The sequence below is a fragment of the Perna viridis genome, chromosome 10 (genome assembly GCF_037379345.1).
Source record: "Perna viridis isolate PV_CMFRI_1.1 ecotype Kerala chromosome 10, ASM3737934v1, whole genome shotgun sequence".
Taxonomy (NCBI): Eukaryota; Metazoa; Mollusca; class Bivalvia; order Mytilida; family Mytilidae; genus Perna; species Perna viridis.
Window position 1 is genome coordinate 19328986 of NC_142454.1, and position 21853 is coordinate 19350838.

Sequence of the window (21853 nt, forward strand, 5' to 3'; positions counted from 1 at the left end):
GACATAAGAGGCAACAAATGCCATGTCAAAACAGGAAAACAGACGATCTTCATTCTCAGTATGGATAACAGAATAGAATACAACTACATATCAAAACCGAGGATACAAAAAAGACAACGCACAAAACATTTAAGCTATTGATAGATGAATTAAAAAAAAAGAGTAGCATAAGCTACGGTATGTGTCAAGCTCAGTGGATTGCCAAGCAAGTAAGACGTGGAATCTAATTGAAGACATCTTTTCTTATCCACGAAATATACACTCAATATTGTTCAATCAAATTGTTATCAACAGAAACTGACTCTATCGTGACTTAGAAGCTTATTTGACAGTGATCGCTCATCATTCATGTAATCATTTTAATCATTAATCACCCAAAAGACTGATTACATATTATTTTATTTACTCGATACATAATAAAATACCTGTAATCGGGATTCTTTTGATAACATTCTGATTACAATAGAATTAAATTTCATATTGTGATTATATACAAGGTATTATATAAAAAATGTTTGGTAATATGGTTATTTTTTAATAATTTATTACAAAAAATAGGTTAGACATGACATGTATATATTATTGTATGACATTATATCAATAAATGAATGCACTATATACACAAAAACATTAGAATGCAATCACTTATACTTCATATTTTCATTTTAACATTCTTAAGAAAATACAAATTTTGTATACTCGATTTCTTACATTATTGTTTAATGTATTGTCAAATTGCTTATTCAACTTAAACACCCTTAGGGAAAATGGCAGTCATAATTGTATAGAAAAAAAGGCTACTCAATGTTGAAATCTATCCTAACCGGTATAGTTTTCCCAAATGTGGTATTTTATCGTGGTATTTTGTCTTGCCGATATCAATGTTAACTCCATGACTTGTAAATAATTTCGACGATAAATTATGATAGAATAATTCAGAAACAACACAGATAATGAATAAATATGAATATTTAAATGAAATAATTATTTCTTAAAGTCTCAAGAGACTATAAACAATTGTGAGACCGTAATGTATATTAAATGATATTTTTCAAGTACAAAAACACACCCGGAATTTATTTTCCAAACACAAACTTTCATTTCTACCCATGTTAGACCAAATGATTCACATATTTTTTTATCTCTCTATTTTCTTTTCCACAGTCGTAACAAGTCGTCATACAGACTACACAAGAAATTCCACGGCATTGACAAAATTGGCGGGATCATTCCGGTAATTTGAAATAATTTTGGAAAACAGCATCGTCAGGTATATACAGTTCAGAATATTTTACCCAAAAGATCCCTCATTCTTGATCGATGATTCCTCGGGATGTCCGCAACATCTCTTTCACATTCTTTCAATGATGTTAAGTCCATCCTTTTACATTCTTCTTCCGGTTTCGATATTACTTGGTCTAAGGTTTCTATCATTTTCATTAAATATACATCTGACATCTCCATGTAACAAGATATGAGAACTTTGACCCAAACTACTTCTTGAAATAGGCAACATGCCTCTTTACACATTATATCCGTCATTAGATATTGATACTTTGGACACTGCGAGCGAGCAACATGTTGACGTCTTGATTTTAAGTCAGCCGACTTACTGCAGATTGAACTGACAACGTTTTCAAATGTCTGAAAGAAACGGAAGATCTCCATACACGTACTGGCTATTTCGGTCAAAGGTTCCATCCAAACGTCACTTTGTATGAACTTGTTAATTTCTTGTTCAAATACCGAGGCACGCTTTCTGTTGTCAATTGCATGATCTTCGATTTTGGTTGATACACCACAAATTGACGCAATAACTTCTGGTAACGCTTCAAGAACAAGTTGAAACCGTTTTGACTTGATTTGAGACATCAATTCCCTTAATATCGACCATAATTGTTCAACAATGGTACCAATCTTATCAATGTTTATTCTTATTGCATTGAAATGATCTCGGCACGTTCTGCAATAGTCTACAAGGAAAATAGATTTCCCATTTATAATACAGCAGATACTTGGGTAATTTTCGTTTTCTTTATTTAGCCATTCTTGGTATATATTTGCCAATAACCGTATTACCCTCGGAAAATGAACTAAGTTTGATTCCAATGTCTTCACCAAGTCTTTTTCCAATGTGCCATCTACCATTTGCTCCTTGAATTCTGTTATCCCTTCATTATCTGTAAATCCTTCAAAAGAACTCATTAGAATTAGTTCTCATATGCACAGTATGGTAGTCGACATTATTTAAACTTTTTGTTAAATCAGAAGGAGAAAATAAAAGAAATATTACAAACAAAATATAATAGAATGCACAATGGATGGATATGTAACACAATAAAGGAGTACTCATCATAGTGCTTGTTACATATATATTTTCCTCGATAAAAGGTGTATGATATTAACACCGATACATGTAATCATATCTTGAATAATATTAAGTAACAAAACCAATAACAAACATGTAGATATCAATTTGTTATCTATAATTATCGAAGTATGGTGTATTTGATTTGAAATATATTGAACATTATGTTTCTTTATCACAGCCGTATCAACCCCAAACCCTACATCTTCCCGAGGATCACCGGTCAGTGGTGTGATATCGATCGAGGAATGATAATGCATGTAAAAAGAATTTTGCCATGCATATCATATATTTCAAATGTGTTACGAATAGTGTTGCGATATAGGGTACGAAATGTAAGCTAACGTGTGTGCTAAAAGATAAACGATATGGGGTATAAAGTTTTAACAGTCGGATACAACGCCTATTCTTAAAAGTATATTTTTATCTCAAAAAGGTATTCGTACATATACTAGAAAATATACAGATGGCGGACATACTATGGCAACTTTAAAAAGAAAATGCATACAGAATACAGAATTTGCAAAGGAAATTTTATGTTGATATTATTGGGTGTAATCATAGCCAAATAAATCGTTGCAGATTTTCATTACATTGAGTTGAAAAGTGGGGCATCGCAAACGGTTATTTTAAAGACGCTGGAAAATCCCCCCCCCCCCAAAAAAAAAATAAAAAAAAAAAAATAATAATAATAAATAAATATATAAATAAAAAAATATATTTTATGATCTTGAAACTTTATCAAATCGATTTTCGAATCAAAATAAAATAAAATCTTAGAAAACAAATAACGATACCCTTGCATGTACCTGCAGTTTCCAGTAGTGTTTTTAGACTACCATCTTCTAGTTGTTGAATGTGTAATTTCAAGTCATTATTTTCTTTTTCCAATTTATTTACTTCCTTTGAGTCATATTGTTGTTTACCTTGTTCATCTGTAATTTTATAACCACAAAGTTAACACAAAAACTGTATAATAATTTAATTTTTGTAGTGACATAAAGTTAAACTTTTCTTGTATCCTAAAAGCATAGAATAAACACTATCAAATTAAGCGAATCAGTAGGATCATTTGAAGAACTAAATCAAATATAAGAAAAGATATATGATTTTAATCAATGTGTTCCTTTATTTCTTTTTGGTAGTTATGAAATGACCAAAATCGGTATTTATTTTAAAGAAACATAAAAACAAAACGATTTGACACCAATACTAAACAATTATTTGGTTTTATTCTTGTAGTGTATCATTCATGTAAATTGCTGTCAGTGACATGATCAGTTTTTAACAACTCATATATGACATTTCTGTCATGAATAGACAACATTTACCAATTCTGATTTCAATTTCGTCTATCTTCTGTTTGAAATTCTCGAAGCTCCGTGTTTGGAAGGATTCAAAATTCTTGAATTTATCATCGTCTACATTTTTGTTTCTATTATAGATTATTTCATCGAATATAGATTTAAATTTATCCTCCAGTCTAGACGTCATCACCTCTCTCGACCTATTTGCTTGCTTCAGACAATCCTGTGTTATTGTAGCCAAATGATCTATACGTTGTAAAGAAAAAAAATTAAGAAAACTTGCACCATTGTACAGTTTGTACAGGACTGACACCATGTGCTCAGAAAGGGTAAACATTTTATTCTTCGCTAGAGGCACCCGTCATATTGCAAGTGAGTATAATTCGGTAATATTTTAGCATTAAACATATAATTAGTTACTTCATCATTCAGCAGATTTCTTTTCATATTTCAGAAAAAAAACATGAAAGTATAATCGATACAATCGTCTTGTGGATAAAAGTAACCTACTTGTTTTTCTTGTTAATAAAAGTAACCTACCTGTTTTCTGTGCAGCTAAATCAATTTTGCGCTGAATGTCATTGAAGGATTTGCCCAGTTCATTAACCGATTCAGTTACAGGTGTAGTTAATTGAATCAATGCTTCACTCGTCATTGCTTGTTGACTTTCTAAATCTTTTCTCTTGGTTTCTGTCCTCTCTGCGCCTTGTTTGACCTCTCTTGTTAAATTTTCAATTGTTGCAAAAACTTTATCGTTACTTTTTACAATTTCTTCTCTTGTTAATTCGATTAATTTTTTTTGTGTATCAATTTCGTTTTTCTGTTTATTGTCAAATTCTGAAACTGCTTGTTTCAATGTTGACACATTGTGTTTTATATCATCTAGTGATTTCTGCGCGATTTCATTCTGATCTTTGTCTTTCACTAGAAGATTCTTTAATTCAGTATTGTCGACCTTTTCTCTCCCCAGTAAAATGTCTTTAAGCTCAGATGTAGACCTCTAACAATACAATATCAAAGCATTATAAATCAAGATCAAGTTTAATTGCTTGCTAAAAGGTAAAAACAAAGATAAAGCAAACTTACACTTGGACAACAAACATGGTAAAGATAAGCAATTCGATAAATAAAACAAATTCATTTATATTTAAAATATTTTGAGTAGGTTATACTACTGTGTAAAAACCGATTTAGTTGTAATTGTTTAATTATTGTACAAGATTTATAACTACATGTATCTATTAAATTAAAACATTTAATTAGATAATACGTACATTTCCTAATTCAAATGCCATACATTCTATACCAGTCTGAGAACCACTGTGGTGACATTCTTTTGTTTCTGTCTGTGTTTCTTTTTCATTTTGTTCACCTTGTCCTCTTTTGACTGTTAAAAGAGTTTTTCCTATCGAAAAGGATTTCAAACAGTTATGAGTCAATTTTAATTGATAAAGTGAAATAAAATTCATTGATGTATGATTTGTTTAAATACTACTGAAACTATGAAATTTTCCTCAAGTCTTGACCTACTCGTAGAGATGGGTGGAAAGCAAAATCATGGCTTAACTATTTGTCAAAAGAGATTACTCGTAACGTCAATTTTCTTATTGTATATCACAGCTTCCCTTCAGCACTTACATATGGAATTTTCGTGACACAACTCATATATTATGCCAGAACTTTCCTAAACTACGGGAAACTTTTGCGTCGTGCTATACTTCTTACAATTAATTTTTTGGAACAGGGTAAAAAAGTAATCAATAGAACCACAATTCGACCAGACAGGAAAAGAATATTTCCAAAGACGAAAACAAGAATGAGAAAATAGACACACCTAACAAAGAACATAAAATTATCAAAATAAAGCGAGCATAGAAACAAAAGTATGTGAGCAACCCGGACTCCACTAGATTTGGAGCATGGGCCAGGTGGACCGGTAAAAAGATATTAGCAGAAAAGCACAGTTGTCACCATGAACTCATGGATCGTTATGCGGTATCCATCGTGTTATGGTTAAAGATGCTTGGTACACTGATACACATGGTTCATACGGCAAGCTTTCTGGTATATGGTATGCGGGCTGCTTTTGGATTCTGTACGTCAGTTGTCTCGGTTACTTCGTTTTCGTTCGTCATTTAATGTGTGTTTTTATTTATTTTTTCTACTCGTTATCTCTGGATTATTTTTGATAAATGATTGAATCCTTGTTCCCTTTGATTTTCCTCGTTTTTCAATACACAATAGAAAAGTAACACGTTTGTCTAACTTTTATATATACCCATCTTGTTGACTATAAAAATTATGCTGAATTGTATTGCCAAAAACTTCTTTCAAAAGTTTTTTTGGTTTCTAAAAATATTTCAATATTACATATCCCGCACAAGATATAATTGTTAAAAGGCGCTGGACTAGTCATGGTAGAAAAAGGAATAAGATGACCAACGAATACCTGTAAAACCATAAAAAGAGCATTTCATTTTTCAAAACTTCAACACAAAAGATGAATAACAATGTTTGATAATAGGATATCTTGTTTGTGATAAGGTTTGACGTGAACCATCCATAAAAATGAAAATTATGATAATGACATGCGTTCTATTTTAAAATGTTAAAAATAAACTACCTTCCTGTTCTATTTCTATGCTCTCACTAAATTCCGCAAATTTCTCGATGCCATCACCGAGGCCCTCGAAGTCCTTATTAAATTTGGTGACCTTTTCATTAGTGTCGGTTGTTATTTAAGAGTCTCACACTGAACAAATTGATTGTCGAGTAACATTTCTTGCGATTCATTGATATTCCCCAACTGTGACATCTCAGCTATGTGAAAATTCGTCATCTCAGCTGCATTTTCTTCAATTTGTCCAACAATAATTTTTGCGTTTTTTTCTCCGCTTTCAATAATATTCTCTGCCAAAGTAGTGGTATGTTGTTTAAGGTCTTCAATTTTTGCCATGATTTTCGAGGTGTTCTAGATATAAATGAAAACAAAGAAGATTGTGACGTTGAAAAATCTGAGAAGTACATGGTTCACTTACTGTATCAAAAAAAATACATTACTAGATAGTGAAATTTACTGCTTTATATACATAGATATTATTAGACCTACGATTTATTTAATTACCGTTGAGCATTTTTTTAAACATTTTTTTATCTACATTTCGGTATGAGAACCAATATAAACAAAGAAAAAATAAAGTATGGAAATGTACAACAGTGCTTCTGTCTTTTTCGTAACTAATGCGTTATGATTTGCTCATTAAACATAAGCATATGCGTCGAATCCCAATACAAAAAAACCCTTATGTATGTTTTTAAATCTTTCGGAAATTGAAATTATTTTGTGTAGTTTTGTTGTTGTTCACTGTTTGAAAATTAAACTGCAAAATCAATTTCTGACCTGAACATTTTCATTAATTATTGATCGGGAAAGTTTAATCAGGTGAAAGTTATATCTACCACATCACTGTGTTCTGTTCCCTTGTCTATAATCTTCTGAACGTCGGCTGCTTTGTACGTTCCCAACAACACATACTCAATTTGTTTCTTTACTGAGTCATAATACACTATCCCTTCAGAAACACAAGCTGAAAGCCCACGAACTGCATTTTTAAACAGTTCGATGTGTTTATCAACATCATTTTCCTTTAACGAATCGATTTCGGGTAAATGAGAGACAAAGTTCCTTATCTCCACCAAATTATTTATGAAATGGCGTCCGGTAAAATCCCCACAACAATTCTTCAATAGAATACTCAAAAGAGACACATCAAGGTCGTTCAATGATGCCTTGGGAGTTAGAAAACATATACAGTGCTTGGTTACGCGGGATTTGTCTGTTGTGATTTGTTCTCGTACTTCGTGTGGTTTGCTTCCAGTGTAAGAATATATGATATTCAATTGATCCTCCTTGATCACTTGAGGATGCTTAAACAACCGTTTTGACTTACATTCACAACACTTAGTCCTATTTATATGTAAGTGAAAAACTGTGTGTTTTATTTCTCTGGCATTAAGGAAGTTTGTGAAATCTTGTTTGTAAGATTGTAGTATTTGTTTCTTAATATAATATCTGATGACGTCAGCAGAAAGATCACAAGAAAGTAATATGAGACGGAGGACCTTATCTCTTAGGAATGGATTTCCTGACATATTAAATATCTGTACCAAAAAGGCTGATTTACAATGGTTTGAGAGAAGTGCTGCTCATGTCTTTATGACACTGAAATATAGACTGAAATTATAAAGTGTTAATGTGAGTCGAGACTAGCAATATAATAATTTGAAAGATAAACTGGATAATTTGAAAGAGCTATTAAGGGGACCAAGATTCTATCGGAAATAAAAAGAATGTAACCAAGACAAGGAAACAGACACACTCAACAAAGAACATAAAATAACCAAAATAATACGTACAAAGAAAAAAAGTAAAAGAGCAACTCGTACTCCACTTAAAACTTGGGGCATGGACTAGTTTATAGTATGAATAATACTATGAAACTTTTTAACAGTGTAATTGACTTCAAGTGTTGACCTCGGCCACGTGTGTTTTTGTTTTGTTTTTGTTTTGTTTTGTTTGGTTTTGTTTTGTTTTTATTTTTGCTCAGTGTATGTGGTATGATCCTTAAGTTTTAATATTATGGTTTTGACAACCAGAATTGATCTTAAATAATTAATTCAATTTTGTATTTTGTTCAATATCCTAAATGTATTCTCCAGCTATTACCATACATAACATACTGGACTTAAATCGAACGTTTGACAGCATATTTTTAAACAAACCTGTACAAGGATTAGAACAATTTCTCTAAAATTTCAGTTATTGAAAGATCTTACTGATAGTTTCTTAACCTCGATTTCAAGATGGAAATAAATAAAAATGAAAGCAACTAAGACATTGACTAGTTAATCAGTCAATTGTTGTGAAAATAAAAATAATAAAAACAAACAAACAAAAGTAATTGCAGGACTGCGTGACATACACAAACCCGTTAAGTAATTTGTCATTGCGATCATTATTATGGGATATAAGAAAAGAACCATTCACAGGATCAAAAGAAATATATCACTGCAACTGAAATAGAAGAATTTAATAGTCAGAATTTATTGTTCTTGAGGCACAAAAAAAATTGTTTTGTCTAGTTTAACAATTGGTGTTTTATCTTCAATGGTAAATAAACTGTTCATATATTGATTGTTCTGAGAATTAACTTTAAATTCATGTGCAAATAAACAAAACAAACAAACGGAACAGAAATATAAACAAAATAAAACTAAACAAAAGAAACAAAATTACACAAGATATAATTATACAAACAATATAATGACAAGAAAATAAACAAACCAAGAAAAATCGACGACGAATTAAAGAACACCGAATTAAGCAAAAAACGGTGACAAGGACTTGATTGTCTGAAAATATTGTATCGCCGTTTAATAACAGCCACAAGAAACTTTGATAACTCACAATTTTAAATACAAATAGCCGTAATGATAAGCTCGAGATTGCATGTATGTCATGTCCTTGTTCCTTCACGAATAGACACTGAAACAATTGTTTTTTTTTTTTTTTTTTTTTTTTTTTTTTTTTGGCGTAATTCCCTCTTAGATCTGATCTGGGGGCATTCATTTGTTGATATTTTGTGAAGTTTATTGTAAATAATGTCGATATTGGACCACACTGACCTTAATTAGATTTCAAAGAAGACTATTATCTGTAGTTGTGTCAATCAATGTAGACCTTCAGGGCAAATCTTTTCTTATCAATATCATCAAACTAAACACGAATAATCTGAAGTGGCTGGGCATATGAAATAGGATATATTGTTTGGAAGTGACTAAGTATAAAGAATATGGGCCCGAATTCTAAGAATAACGGCCTTCGTCTGGGACAAATATATTAAAGAAAAGACTGAAAACTGCCACCGACCTATCCCGCATAGACAAGGTGCCCATCAAAATTTAATGTCTTTCTGATACTAAAACGAAGAATGAATAATATAAAGGTACGACGGGATTTGTAATAGAAAACCTGTCTGCACTATGATGTTTTAATTCAGTTAGATTGCTTAATGGATTTTTTTAATATTTGCGTACTTGTATGCACACCTAGTCTAAATCTTGAGGTATATTGTGTATATAAGAGTTTTATTTGTTTTGCTTTTGTCATGTTTTGTTTTATTTTGTTTTGTGTTTTGTGTTTTTTGTTTTGTTTGTTTGTTTGTTTGTTTGTTTTTTGTATTTTACTATCCATTCTATTTTGTCTAAAAGCATTCAACTATTTTATGAAAAAGAAGAAACATTGTCAACTCCCGAAGCGGATTAAGAAATCAATCCTTATTGAAGGTTTATATTTATATGAATTGAATCTAGACAGTCGACATTGTATACTTATAATGTTGAGATTAAGGTTATTAACTTTACTATCCTGTTCATGTGAGAAAGCACCATGGTAACATTTTTTTTCAAAGCGATCAAAAGAACTGCTTTGAAAGAGCAATCAAGGGAACCAAGGTTATAGCGGTAATCAAAAGAATGTAATCCAGTGACAAAGACCAGACATACACAACAAAGAACATAAAGTAACTAAAATCATACATAAAAAGTAAAAAAAAGCAAATGAGCAACTCGGACTCCACTAAAAACTGGGAGCATGGACCAGGTGTACCGGTAGGGTAAGCGTCCTCTGCTTTTCTAGAAACACCCGCAGAGTTGCTCATAAAAAATCAAGTCCGGAGTAGACAAACAAAGAAAGGAAAACCATGACCCGTTGAATAAATCAGTTGTCATGGTGCAGATGGATACACCATAACGATCCACAAGTTCATGATGACAACCATAAAACTTCTGTAGTGATGACTTCAGTCTTGTAGCAACATAACCTTATTCCAGAAGCCTATTTGTTAGAGTTCTAGCGCGATACAAAAGGTCTGCGTAGTTTCGGCAAGCTCTGGCATAACGTATGAGTTGTGATATGAACACTCTATACGCAGGTGCTGAAGGGATGTTGCCCCAGGTGAAAGGAAAACTGACAATTCTGAATGAAAAGTCATCACGTTTGTGGTAAAGTTTAGTAAATAGTATTCCTTTACCATCGATTTCTAAGTGTAGGTGAAGATATGAGGCTGATTTCACAGTGTCTGTAGTATCCTTTATCTCAAGTTCTTTTGGGTAGATGCGATGTACCAAATCCCCGAAATTAGGATTGTTTAAAGATAATACGTCATCTATATAGCGGAAACTGAGATTGAAAGATCTAGCCAAACGATATTCTTTCTTTCTGATCAGATCCGCTATAGAGTCAGCCTCATAAAAGTGAAGGAATAGGTCATCAAGTAAAAGAGCACAATTTGTTCCCATTGGAATGCCGACCGTTTGTTGAAAAACACGTCCTCCACACTGGACAAATATGTTGTCGATTAAAAATTCCAGCATTTTGTAAACATCTTCCTCTGTATATTTGGAAGATGATTTGGAATTATTTCTTACAAAATATGAGGAATTTCTACCAAGAACTATATATTTGTATCTAGGTGTACCATCTTTGTTTTGAAAAACAACGATTTATAATGTTTTTAAGTCGGGATTTTAACTGAATGTGCGGAATAGAAGTAAAAAGATAGATAGTAAATGGCTTTGAATTTTGTTTTGTTTCTTAATTTTGGAGCAACCAAACCCGACAAAATATTCAAATGAAAAAGGGAAAGATTACGGATTTCAAAGAAATTTGAACTAATCCTCCAGCTAGACTCTAAATATCTGCTCTACAGTCATTTATAGTTCAACATACCTTCTCTTCTAGTTCAATGTTTTCGATTGCGTTTTATTTGTGACAAAGTTTGTTTTTTATGCATTTGTTTGAGCAACCACAGAAATGTTCTTTTAGGTATAGCTGTTCTCAAACAAATAGTATACCACCAACAGTGCTTCGTACCACAAATAAAAATAATGGTTTAGAATTAAAATATTGGTGATTGTGATAAATTTGTTATGAAATTTCTGTTTAAATGATAAATACGTACTTTCGCTTTGAAATCGTCTCATTTGTCTGTTAATAAACCAAGAGTGTAGATTTATTCCTTCTTCCAATCATTGTTATAATGATGAATGACTAATTAATTGTCGTCTTCCTTAAGATGTCCTCTTCTATCAAGAAAACACAACGTTTTTTTTTATCAACAGGAATTAATCCCTATAACTCATTTTATTCCGCATTTTGTTCAATATTAACAATTTCTAATGCACACCACAGGTAACTGTAATACGAAACATTAGATTTCAATATTGATTACCTAAGACACGCAACGCTCAAATGTTAAAAGGATTCGTTCAATACGCCATAGATTTAATTTATAAATATATTTTATGAAAATTACGCAACCTTGATTTTATGATAAAATAAGGAGTGGAAATTAGTGTTTTATTGAATACCTCGTTGATTCAATCCTATGATTATAATTTTAAAAAAAAACTTAAATCTAGGCTTAGAACTTCTTCAGTGTCATAGCCAAAACCGTCGTCAAATATGCTAAAAGTGAATTTTGGAACATTCAAAATGCTGTTGCTGAAGAATATTTAAATAAGACGAAGAAGTGAAGACGAGTCATTTGATAGTAGTCACAGACGCACAGTACATAAAGCGAGATGCATGAAGCTGCACAACACAACAAAGAAAATTTACCATGTGAACAAGTTACAAAGACTAACAAGACGAAATGCTAGTGGACACGATCAGATACGACATGAACCTTTAATCCACGGTGGCAAATCTGTTGCACAAATTTGAACCACGTTACATAACGTAATAATGCGAGCTGGATTTATCCCAAAATGCGTGAAACTGGTCTTCTTGTCCTATTATACAAGTTATACAAGTAATAAAAAAAAGATCTCCCCAAAAGTTACAAACCTATATGGCTTTTATCATGCATTCTGAAAATTTTCGAGCGAGTGGTAAACTCGCATTTTCTTATTGATTTAGACGATGATGCTAATTTTTTGAATTTCCAGCAGCAGGGGTTTCATTGGAATCTTAGCTGCCTCACTGCCTTCTTCAATTTACAAAAAACAGTTTTTTCACATGTTTAGTTGAGTTATCTTTGCTTCTTTGGATAGCACAAAGGCCTTTGACATGGTTTGGCGGGGATATCTTATGTTTAAATTAAATAGAATAGTATTAAAAGGCAAAATGTGGAAAATTATACGAATATTGTAAGTTATGTTGTTGTAAATCAAGACCAATTAAACTTTTTATTCAAGGTAATGATGGTGTAAGACAAGAAGAAGTCTTGTCGGGTCTTTTATACTTAGTTTATGATTTATTGAACAAGAAAATTATAATACAGATATTATAAATATAGTCAGCTGTGTCCCAGACTTGGCAGACGATATCTCATGCATTGCAAATTCCCCTGTGTCTCTTCAGCGCATGTTTAACTATGTGAATGTTATGCACGCAATTGGCGATTTCAAGTTAATGGAAGAAAGTCTTGTGTACTACAGTTTTCTCTGAGCATGAGAGATCAACCCCTTCCCTACGAATGACTATAGGCTAAGAACATATTCCTCATGCTCGTGGATATTCACACTCAGGAATCGAACTTAACTCGAAATTGAACTCGACTTTAAGAACAAATAACTCCTGTCGAAAATGAAAAAATTGCATTTTTGACCTTAGTGGAATGATGTCGGAATGAACAATCCCAAAAGTGCTTATTGACTTATACATTTTTGTACCAATATGTTATCCTTCCGCCAACACTATATGGTTGTGAAGTATGAAACACTTTATGAAAACAAAGAGATAGCCTCTTTAAAGCGTTTGCAACACTGAATAATCAAACGTATTTTGAAAGTAAAGACATCAACCCGATCCGGCATGTGTGAGGGCAATGAAGGCTTTCATCCTATAGATAGTCAAATAGTCAAAAGAAATTATTGTTTCTACAGAAGCTTATTATGATGGACATTAGCTATAAATCAAACACATTTTCTTGACTAGGTTAAATTTCTTCTGGATGAACGGAAATCATAAATACTATGGCCTTATACCTGATGTATGCACTACATGTATTATCTACAAATATAAACTAGAGAAGAACATTCATGAAGTTATATTATGCTTAGCATTTCCCCTCAAATTTAAATTGGAAAAACTAGTGAACGAAAACATTTCAAGTGTTAAAACTGCATCATGAAAGACTGGAATAGACAGTGATTCCCAATGTACAAGGTTTCTCAACACACATAAAGCTGTGTCATTTGCCAATTACTGGAGAAATTCAAAAAAATGTAGTGAAATCAGAACTTCATTCATCATAACTAAACTTCTAATATAAATTCCAGACAATAACGTGAAAACTGTGTAAAGTATGTGGTAATAAATTTAGGGATATATATGTTCTCACATGTTGCTATGCACATGCACTTATCTATTACACGATTTGTTATGGAAAGTCGTCACCGAAGACCTTGAGTTTGAACTGCTTCTAGAACTTCATCAGTATAACCACAAGTCATTTTATCAGACTATTTTATGAAAGCTTCCAGACACTTATATGGATTATGACAATTATTTAACTTCAGACGTCTTAGCCATACTCATGTTATTCAATGCTTAGCGTTACTCAGTAGGCACACTCGGGGACAAATTGATGCATGAGATAGCGTGTGCTAAAATTTCCGCAATATCCTCTGACATAATGTATAGAACTATTCCTTAATGAGACTATTTTTTGATATATTGATTTTGGTTCATTATTGTAATGTCTTTATATAGTTAGTATATAGCATTAAATGAATGAATGAATGAATGAATGAATGATTGAATTTTTTTGCTAGTGATATTTATTTTTATATATTACTCGCCGATTCATCCGTCTAATCTTCAGCACAGCTTGTTGAATAACTTATTAAATTAACCAAAATTAGATTTAAACCGTAAAATATGAAAGTATAAAAGGAAATCACTGCTATAATAGGTAATGTTCTAACGGTATATCTGTGAAGTATGACTTAAGACTATACATATGAAATCGGAACAATAAACACAGGTATATCTGTTTTAAAAAATAGTATGCCACCGGCAATGCCCTGTAACAGTTACAAAAATAAACTTATCGTTTAGGATAAAATAATACTAGTTATTGTTATAAACAAACTGAAATTTCTGTTTAAATACTAAATATGTAAAACAAATATAACACATAAATTCGCTTAGAAACCTCATTTTTCTGTTAACTTAGCAGTAGTGCGGATCTTCGAGTCATTGTTATAAAAATAGATGACTATTCATATACACCTTTTCATCGTCTTTCTTAAAATGACCACCTCTATCAAGAATGCAAAAAATAACTTTTGTTGTACAAAACTGTCGGAAAATATGTGACGTCACTGCTCTTATCTTAATGGAACATAACAGAATAATATGAATAGGTTGATTCATGTACTATACCATTAACTACATTTAATTCGCATGACCGAAAGAAGAAAACATCACTAATTCTGTGATTATTTGTCGTATTGTAATATTGGGGTAAAGATGCAAATACAAAAGTATACTTTGAAATGTATTATTTTACTTTTCATGATAAAGAAGTTACTTACATATTTTTCTTGTTTTTGAACCTTATCAAATTGAAGTGCAAAAAAAAACACGGAAAGACCCTAAAACATATAAATGAAACAGAAAACATTTAAAACGATACAAACAACCGACAGGAGAAAACAAGAACAGAATTACAAAAAACAAAACATTAAATAAATCAAATTATGCAGAGAAAAAATGAAAGCACACAGAAAAATAAGCCAAATCGACTTGGTTTAAAAAAAAATAGTGAAGTCGCATAAAAAGACAGCACAACTTATTCTACGTTTAGAGAGTGAGTTTTCAGAAATTCAACGAACAGCTCTATTTTCAGAATACTGTTTTTTACTTTGCGGAAATTATTTTGTGCTATCATCATGAATGACGCCATTAGCGTTTACACCAATAGTACGATACGTTGTACTGGAAGTAATAAAGATTTAAATTGGAGGAGCACAGACAATGTTTTTTTAATTAGAATGGATTAGTCTTATTTTCTTTTAAACAAAGCAGTATTTGTAAAACATTGTGTATCTGTTGTATGTTGCATATCACATATTATATGAGATATATAAATGCACTTTGAATAGATTTTAAATTTTGATTTAATTTTATTCGTGTTCAATGGATTGTGTAATTTGAATAGATGTCTCACGGATTTGACAGATGTTTGAAACTTTCCATTTTTCTGGTAATTTCAATAGCCCATGTATTGATTTTTAACCGTTTTTATTCTGCTTTATGAATACATTACAGGTGTAATGACGTGTTGTGCAATGTTTACCACTAAGAAATATTTTTTCTCATTGTTTTAATTATTTTAGTTTCAATATTTTTTGTATTCAGTTTGAAATTTTGACTTACCACTAATGATTATCCTGACCATTGTACATATGGAACGTTAATAGCTTTTGAATGATATATTGCCTTTCATTTCAGATTTTTATAGTTGACCATTCCGTCACCTATTACAGACCCACTCAAACTTTTCATCGATTTTATCCGTGTTGTGGGGCTCTATCGGGTATGCTGATTTCTTTTTTTCAATATATATTTTCAATGTTTACATGTCGCGTGTACTTGATTGACACGTTATGGGGTTGTTTTGGGTTATCCATTGATTTGTTGATTTTTTTTCTCTCCATATTTTCATTCGTACTTTGTTTCTTAGGCCCTTTTTTGTTAAAGTTTGAGACTTGTGTGCTCGTTTAATTCTTTTCTTTTGTTGTTATAAGGAGATATACTGCTATAGTATTTTCGATATTTGCATGTCGCGTACACCCAAACTTGCTCTGAACATGTTATGAGGCTCTATCGGGGAAACCGGTTTCTTTTTCATACTTTTAATGTTTACATGTCACGTGTACTAGATTTGACCCGTTATTGGGTAAACCATTCAACTACGGAATATATTTTTTCTCTCAATATTTTCATTTGTGGTTTGTTTTCTTCGCTCCCTTTTTTGTTTAAGTATTGTATGATGGGTTTTTTATCAGGAGATTGAACTTTTTAATGCTATAGTATGTTTTCAAGTTACTTACACTCAAACTTTGACCCGTGTTATGAGGCTCTGATAGTAAATATGTTTGTTATGTTATCGCTAACGGTTTTAATAGGTGTTATCGGTTTTGACCTACCCTGTCTTGTAAGGAGGTCTTTCTTTAGTTAAGTTTTATTACACAACAACATTTTTGTTTCTTTTACATTTTATTTACAATTCATATTCATTGTTCCATTCGTCGGGTTGTTGTCTGTATTTCAAATCCAGGTCCTGCTAAATGGTCTGTTCCATAAGCCATTTTTTATTTTGTCCCCATTAAGTAATTTCACGATCCGATCTTCTTATGATTCCGCTTTACTGTCAGTCTTCTTGCCGTGAGAGTATCGTTGACGTCAAAGCTGTTTTTTCCACTCTATTTAACCTTCTTTTCCTTTCGTTCCTCGGTAACATGACTTCTGGTGGTGTTCGTTGTATTTCGCTCTGGTTTTCACTAGTATTTTATATTCTGACGTTGTACGTTTTACGTTCTTAATACAGCTACACGATCTTTGTTCAGAACTCCTCTCTATACAGTTCCATTTATATGCGTTACGTCTGTTTTATTGACTTTTTTCTTTTCAGCTGATCTACCACGAGGTCTTTTTGGGACCTCCTTTTCTTTTGTCAGTTCATTCCTTGGTTTGCATTATGCCCTTCATGTCGTCCATTGCACGTGTATGGCATCGCGACTGGTGATCTTTTCTAAATGAATCCCTCGACAGGGGACCATCTTGTAAATTTTTATTGCTCCAGGCGCGTCCATCTCCTTCGCGGGTCATTTTTTAACTCTATTTATACCTTTTTTTATCCTAGAACACATCCTGAATTTCCCATGGGAAAATGTTGCTTCTCAATCTAAAGTTGGATTGCCCTGTTTTATGTCTATCAATAAATATCCGTCGGGTTTGGCGGTGGCATACTTGTACGATTTCATAAAGTAGTTTGTCTGTTTGGGAAACATTTGTTGGGCCATGGTCATGGCCTGTGATACGTCTCTGGGATTTTTAAAAAAATCAGGTAATGGGCAAGGTCGGGGAGTCCTTGTACAAAGTCGACATCCTTCATAGTACCATAAATCGTCTGGTACACGTCATAACAGCACGTTATCTGATCGGGTCTAGGCATCATCATAAGCTTCACGTTTTATACGAATCGACGTATAAACGTCGTTTTTTCAACTTCCGGTGGGTCCTGCTAAAGGGATGGGCCCACGGCATGATATGGTTGTCCAAGTATCATTTGGGTACGTTGAAAGCAAGGGGGTCGTCTTTCGGATGTATGAAAAAGTTTTCGTTAGCTGGGTCCTTGGGTAACTTTCTTGAGTTTCATCCTGGATCGATTTGGGTAGCCCTTTCTTTGAGGTATAAGGGTCTTGGTGTAGTCCATTCCTCAAAATATCTTGGTTTTCTTTCCTCAAAGAATACCGGTGAAGTCCGGTCATCAAAGTATCATAGTCCGATACGTCGGTTTAACTGGGTCTAATCTGTGGGTGGGGTCTGTACCTCTTCGTATCTGAAATTTTACGGTGAATTAATCTCGTATGTCTCTTTAAACTTTCCATTCTACTCAAAGATTTGTACGTGTGTGTTTGTACGTGTGTGCGATAAGATAATTACAACATTAACAATGACATTCATAACACAAATGTCTAACACCAAGCCTTAACCAATACAAAACCTGCGATAGACACAAGTAACCCTGCTCAATTCTGAAGATTCAACCTTAACCCTATAATTAACCATACACTTAACCATAATCTTAATCCTAAACCCTTACCCTAATCTAACCCTAACCCTTATCACTAACCCCTAACCCTAACCTGAACTTAACCATAACCCTGGATAAACATCAACATCTGACGCGAACCTTAAATACAACCCCAAGCCTAACCCAATCACTTAACCATAGACTTAATCCTTGCCATAGACTCGAACCGTTATCTAAAGGTTGAGTCTAACAACTTTCGTGACACTAGACCTTATCTGAAACTCTAACCCTAAACCTAACCCTAAGCCAACCCCTACTGAACTTAACTCTATACATAACACTAGGCGTAACCCTATACTTAACCATACACCTAACCCTAACCCTGACCCTTACCCTAACACAACCCTTATCACTAACCCTAACCCTAATCCGAACTTTTCCATAACCCTAGACAAATATCAACATCTGACCTCAACTTAAACATAACCCTAAGCCTAACCCAACACTTAACCATAAACTGAACCCTTAAGCCCTAAGACCTGTGCCTATAACTAACGATTGACTCTTTCTTAACTTTCTTAAAACTAGACTTTATTTGAAACTCTAACCCTTACCCTAACCTTAGACCTTAGTACTATACATAACACTAGGCATAACCAAATACTTAACCATACACTTAATCTGTCTTACCCATACCTAACCCTTAGTATAGAGTTAAGTTCAGTAGGGGTTGGCTTAGGGTTAGGTTTAGGGTTAGAGTTTCAGATAAGATCTAGTACAAGAAAGTTGTTAGACTCAACCATTAGATAAAATATGAAGTCTATGGCAAGGGTTAAGCCTATGGTTAAGTGGTTGGGTTAGGCTTGGGGTTATATTTAAGGTTCGGGTCAGATGTTGATGTTTATCTAGGGTTATGGTTAAGTTCAGGTTAGGGTTAGGGGTTAGTGATTAGGGTTAGGGTTAGATTAGGGTAAGGGTTAAGGATTAAGATTATGGTTAAGTGTATGGTTAATTATAGGGTTAGGGTTGAATCTTCAGAATTGAGCAGGGTTACTTGTGTCTTTCGCAGGTTTTGTATTGGTTAAGGCTTGGTGTTAGACCTTTGTGTTATGAATGTCATTGTTAGTGTTGGTATTATCTTATCGCACACACGTACAAACACACACGTACACGTACACACACACACCTACAAACACACACCTAGAGACACGTACATACAACACACGTACAAACTAATGTGCCAAAACCACACACTTGACACTTTTTTGACAATTTTAACATTTTAAAAAATAATATCAGACCATTAAGGATATTTTAAGTGTTCACACTCATTTAATTTGCAAAAAATATCTCATTTTCAAGAATTTAGTCTGAAATATTTATATCACAGCCATCAACATAATAATGATGTAGAAAATTTTAATATTTTTTACAATAATTTTAGACTAACAGGTATATTAAAAGTGTTCGTAAACATACACTTTGCAAAAATATGTCATTTTGAAGATTTTTGCCTGAAATACGAGTGTCACCGGATACTAATATTGCCATTTTAAATATTTTTAACAATAATTTGGGACCATTATTGAAATTAAAATTGTTCGCACCTTTACAATCTGCAGGAATATGTCGTTTTTGAAACATTTGATTGAAATAAATGTATCACAGCGACACATATGATGCTTATTATTATTATTTTAACATTTTGAACAATTATATAGACTATTGGGGTAATTTTAAGTGTTCGCACTTATGTAATTTGCAAAAAAAATATCACATTTCAAGAATATGGTTTGAAATATATGTATGACAACAATCAACAAAAATCTTATCCGGAAAATTTTAACATTTTTAAGAATAATTTTAGAAATCAAATTCATTCACAATTTATATATATATCTATAGTTTTAAGAATATTTTGCATGATTATTTCTCATGCAGCTTGGAGTGGCGATAATGCATGTAAAAGAGTAATCAAGGGAATCAAGGTTATAGCGGTAATCAAAAGAATGTAATCCAGGGACAAAGACCAGACATGGAAAACAGACATACACAACAAAGAACATAAAGTAACTAAAATAATACATATAAAGTATCAAAAGTAAATGAGCAACTCGGACTCCACTAAAAACTGGGAACATGGACCAGGTGCACCGGTAGGGTAAGCGTCCTCTGCTTTTCTAGAAACACCCGCCGAGTTGCTCATAAAAAGTCAAGTCCGGGGCAGACAAACGAGGAAAAGTAAACTATGACCCGTTGAATAAATCAGTTTTCATGGTGCTGATGGATACATCATAACGATCCACGAGTTCATGATGACGACCATAAAACTTCTGTAATGATCACTTCAATCTTGTAGCAACATAACCCTGTTTCAGAAGCCTATTTGTTAGAATTCTATAGCTAACTAGCTAAGTCTGTGTAGTTACAGCAAGCTCTGGCATAACGTATGACGTGATATGAACACTCCATACGCATGTGCTGAAGGGGTGTTAGAACAGATGAAAGGAAAGTGGACAACTCTGAACGATCGGTCATCACGTTTGTCGTAAAGTTTGGTCAATGGTGTTCCTTTACCATCGATTTCTAAGTGTAAATGATTTGGATTTTTTTTTTCAAAGTATGAGGAATCCCCACCAAGAACTATATATTTGTACCTAGGTGTACAATCTTTTTAGGAAAACCAACGATGTATAATGTTTTAAGTCGGGATTTTAACTGAGTATGGGTAATAGAAGTATACAGTGTTCACAAATCATAGATATTAGTTCTATTATATTCTGATAATAGTCTTAAACTGATTGTCTCCAAAAGAACTTTCGAATTTTTCAGGATCCACATTAAATTAATACCACTACGGGAGTGACAAGTGTTATGGTAGGACTGCAGACCCTCTTTGACAGCTGTAAATATAGAAGTTAAAAGTTTGGAAAGATGTTTGGTGGTACATTTTGCAGATCCAGCTATTTAACGTTTTTTGTATGGATTCGTGTGGAGTTTAGGAATCCTGTACACAGACGATACATTACAATCATCGTCCTTGGTAGAGATCAAAAGATGATAGCACATATTTATGGTTTTCCACAATTTCTTCTTTGGAGAGTTTGGTAGCAGTATAGGTCTTATCACTGCTATTATTTTTTACGTCCACCTCTGATAATAAGCATTGGATGTAAAACGTTTTGCAGACAAAAAAAGTTGTTTTGGGCTTTATCTGCTGGTACGACAACATATTTTTCATGTATTGTAGACAATGTTATTGCTACATGTACATCGGGGTCTTTGAAAAACTGATGTAGCATTGGCAGTCATTGACCTACTTAAAACTTTCATTCGTCTCAAAATTA

The 21853-nt window shown here is 32.8% G+C and overlaps 2 protein-coding genes across 2 annotated transcripts; both read right to left on the reverse strand.

Moving 5' to 3' along the window:
* Positions 1-527: 527 nt before the first annotated feature.
* Positions 528-6435, reverse strand: LOC148604847 (uncharacterized). The gene is made up of 6 exons (XM_088550573.1): positions 6299-6435; positions 4950-5080; positions 4216-4675; positions 3700-3921; positions 3178-3303; positions 528-2189 (listed from the first exon to the last, which is right to left on the reverse strand). Exons 2-6 carry the CDS (start codon positions 4968-4970, stop codon positions 1282-1284), a joined length of 1737 nt encoding a protein of 578 aa, XP_088406699.1. The 5' UTR covers positions 4971-5080; positions 6299-6435; the 3' UTR covers positions 528-1281.
* On the reverse strand, positions 6298-11984 carry LOC148604848 (uncharacterized). The gene is made up of 3 exons (XM_088550587.1): positions 11697-11984; positions 7135-7909; positions 6298-6646 (listed from the first exon to the last, which is right to left on the reverse strand). Exons 2-3 carry the CDS (start codon positions 7825-7827, stop codon positions 6410-6412), a joined length of 930 nt encoding a protein of 309 aa, XP_088406713.1. The 5' UTR covers positions 7828-7909; positions 11697-11984; the 3' UTR covers positions 6298-6409.
* Positions 11985-21853: the final 9869 nt, after the last annotated feature.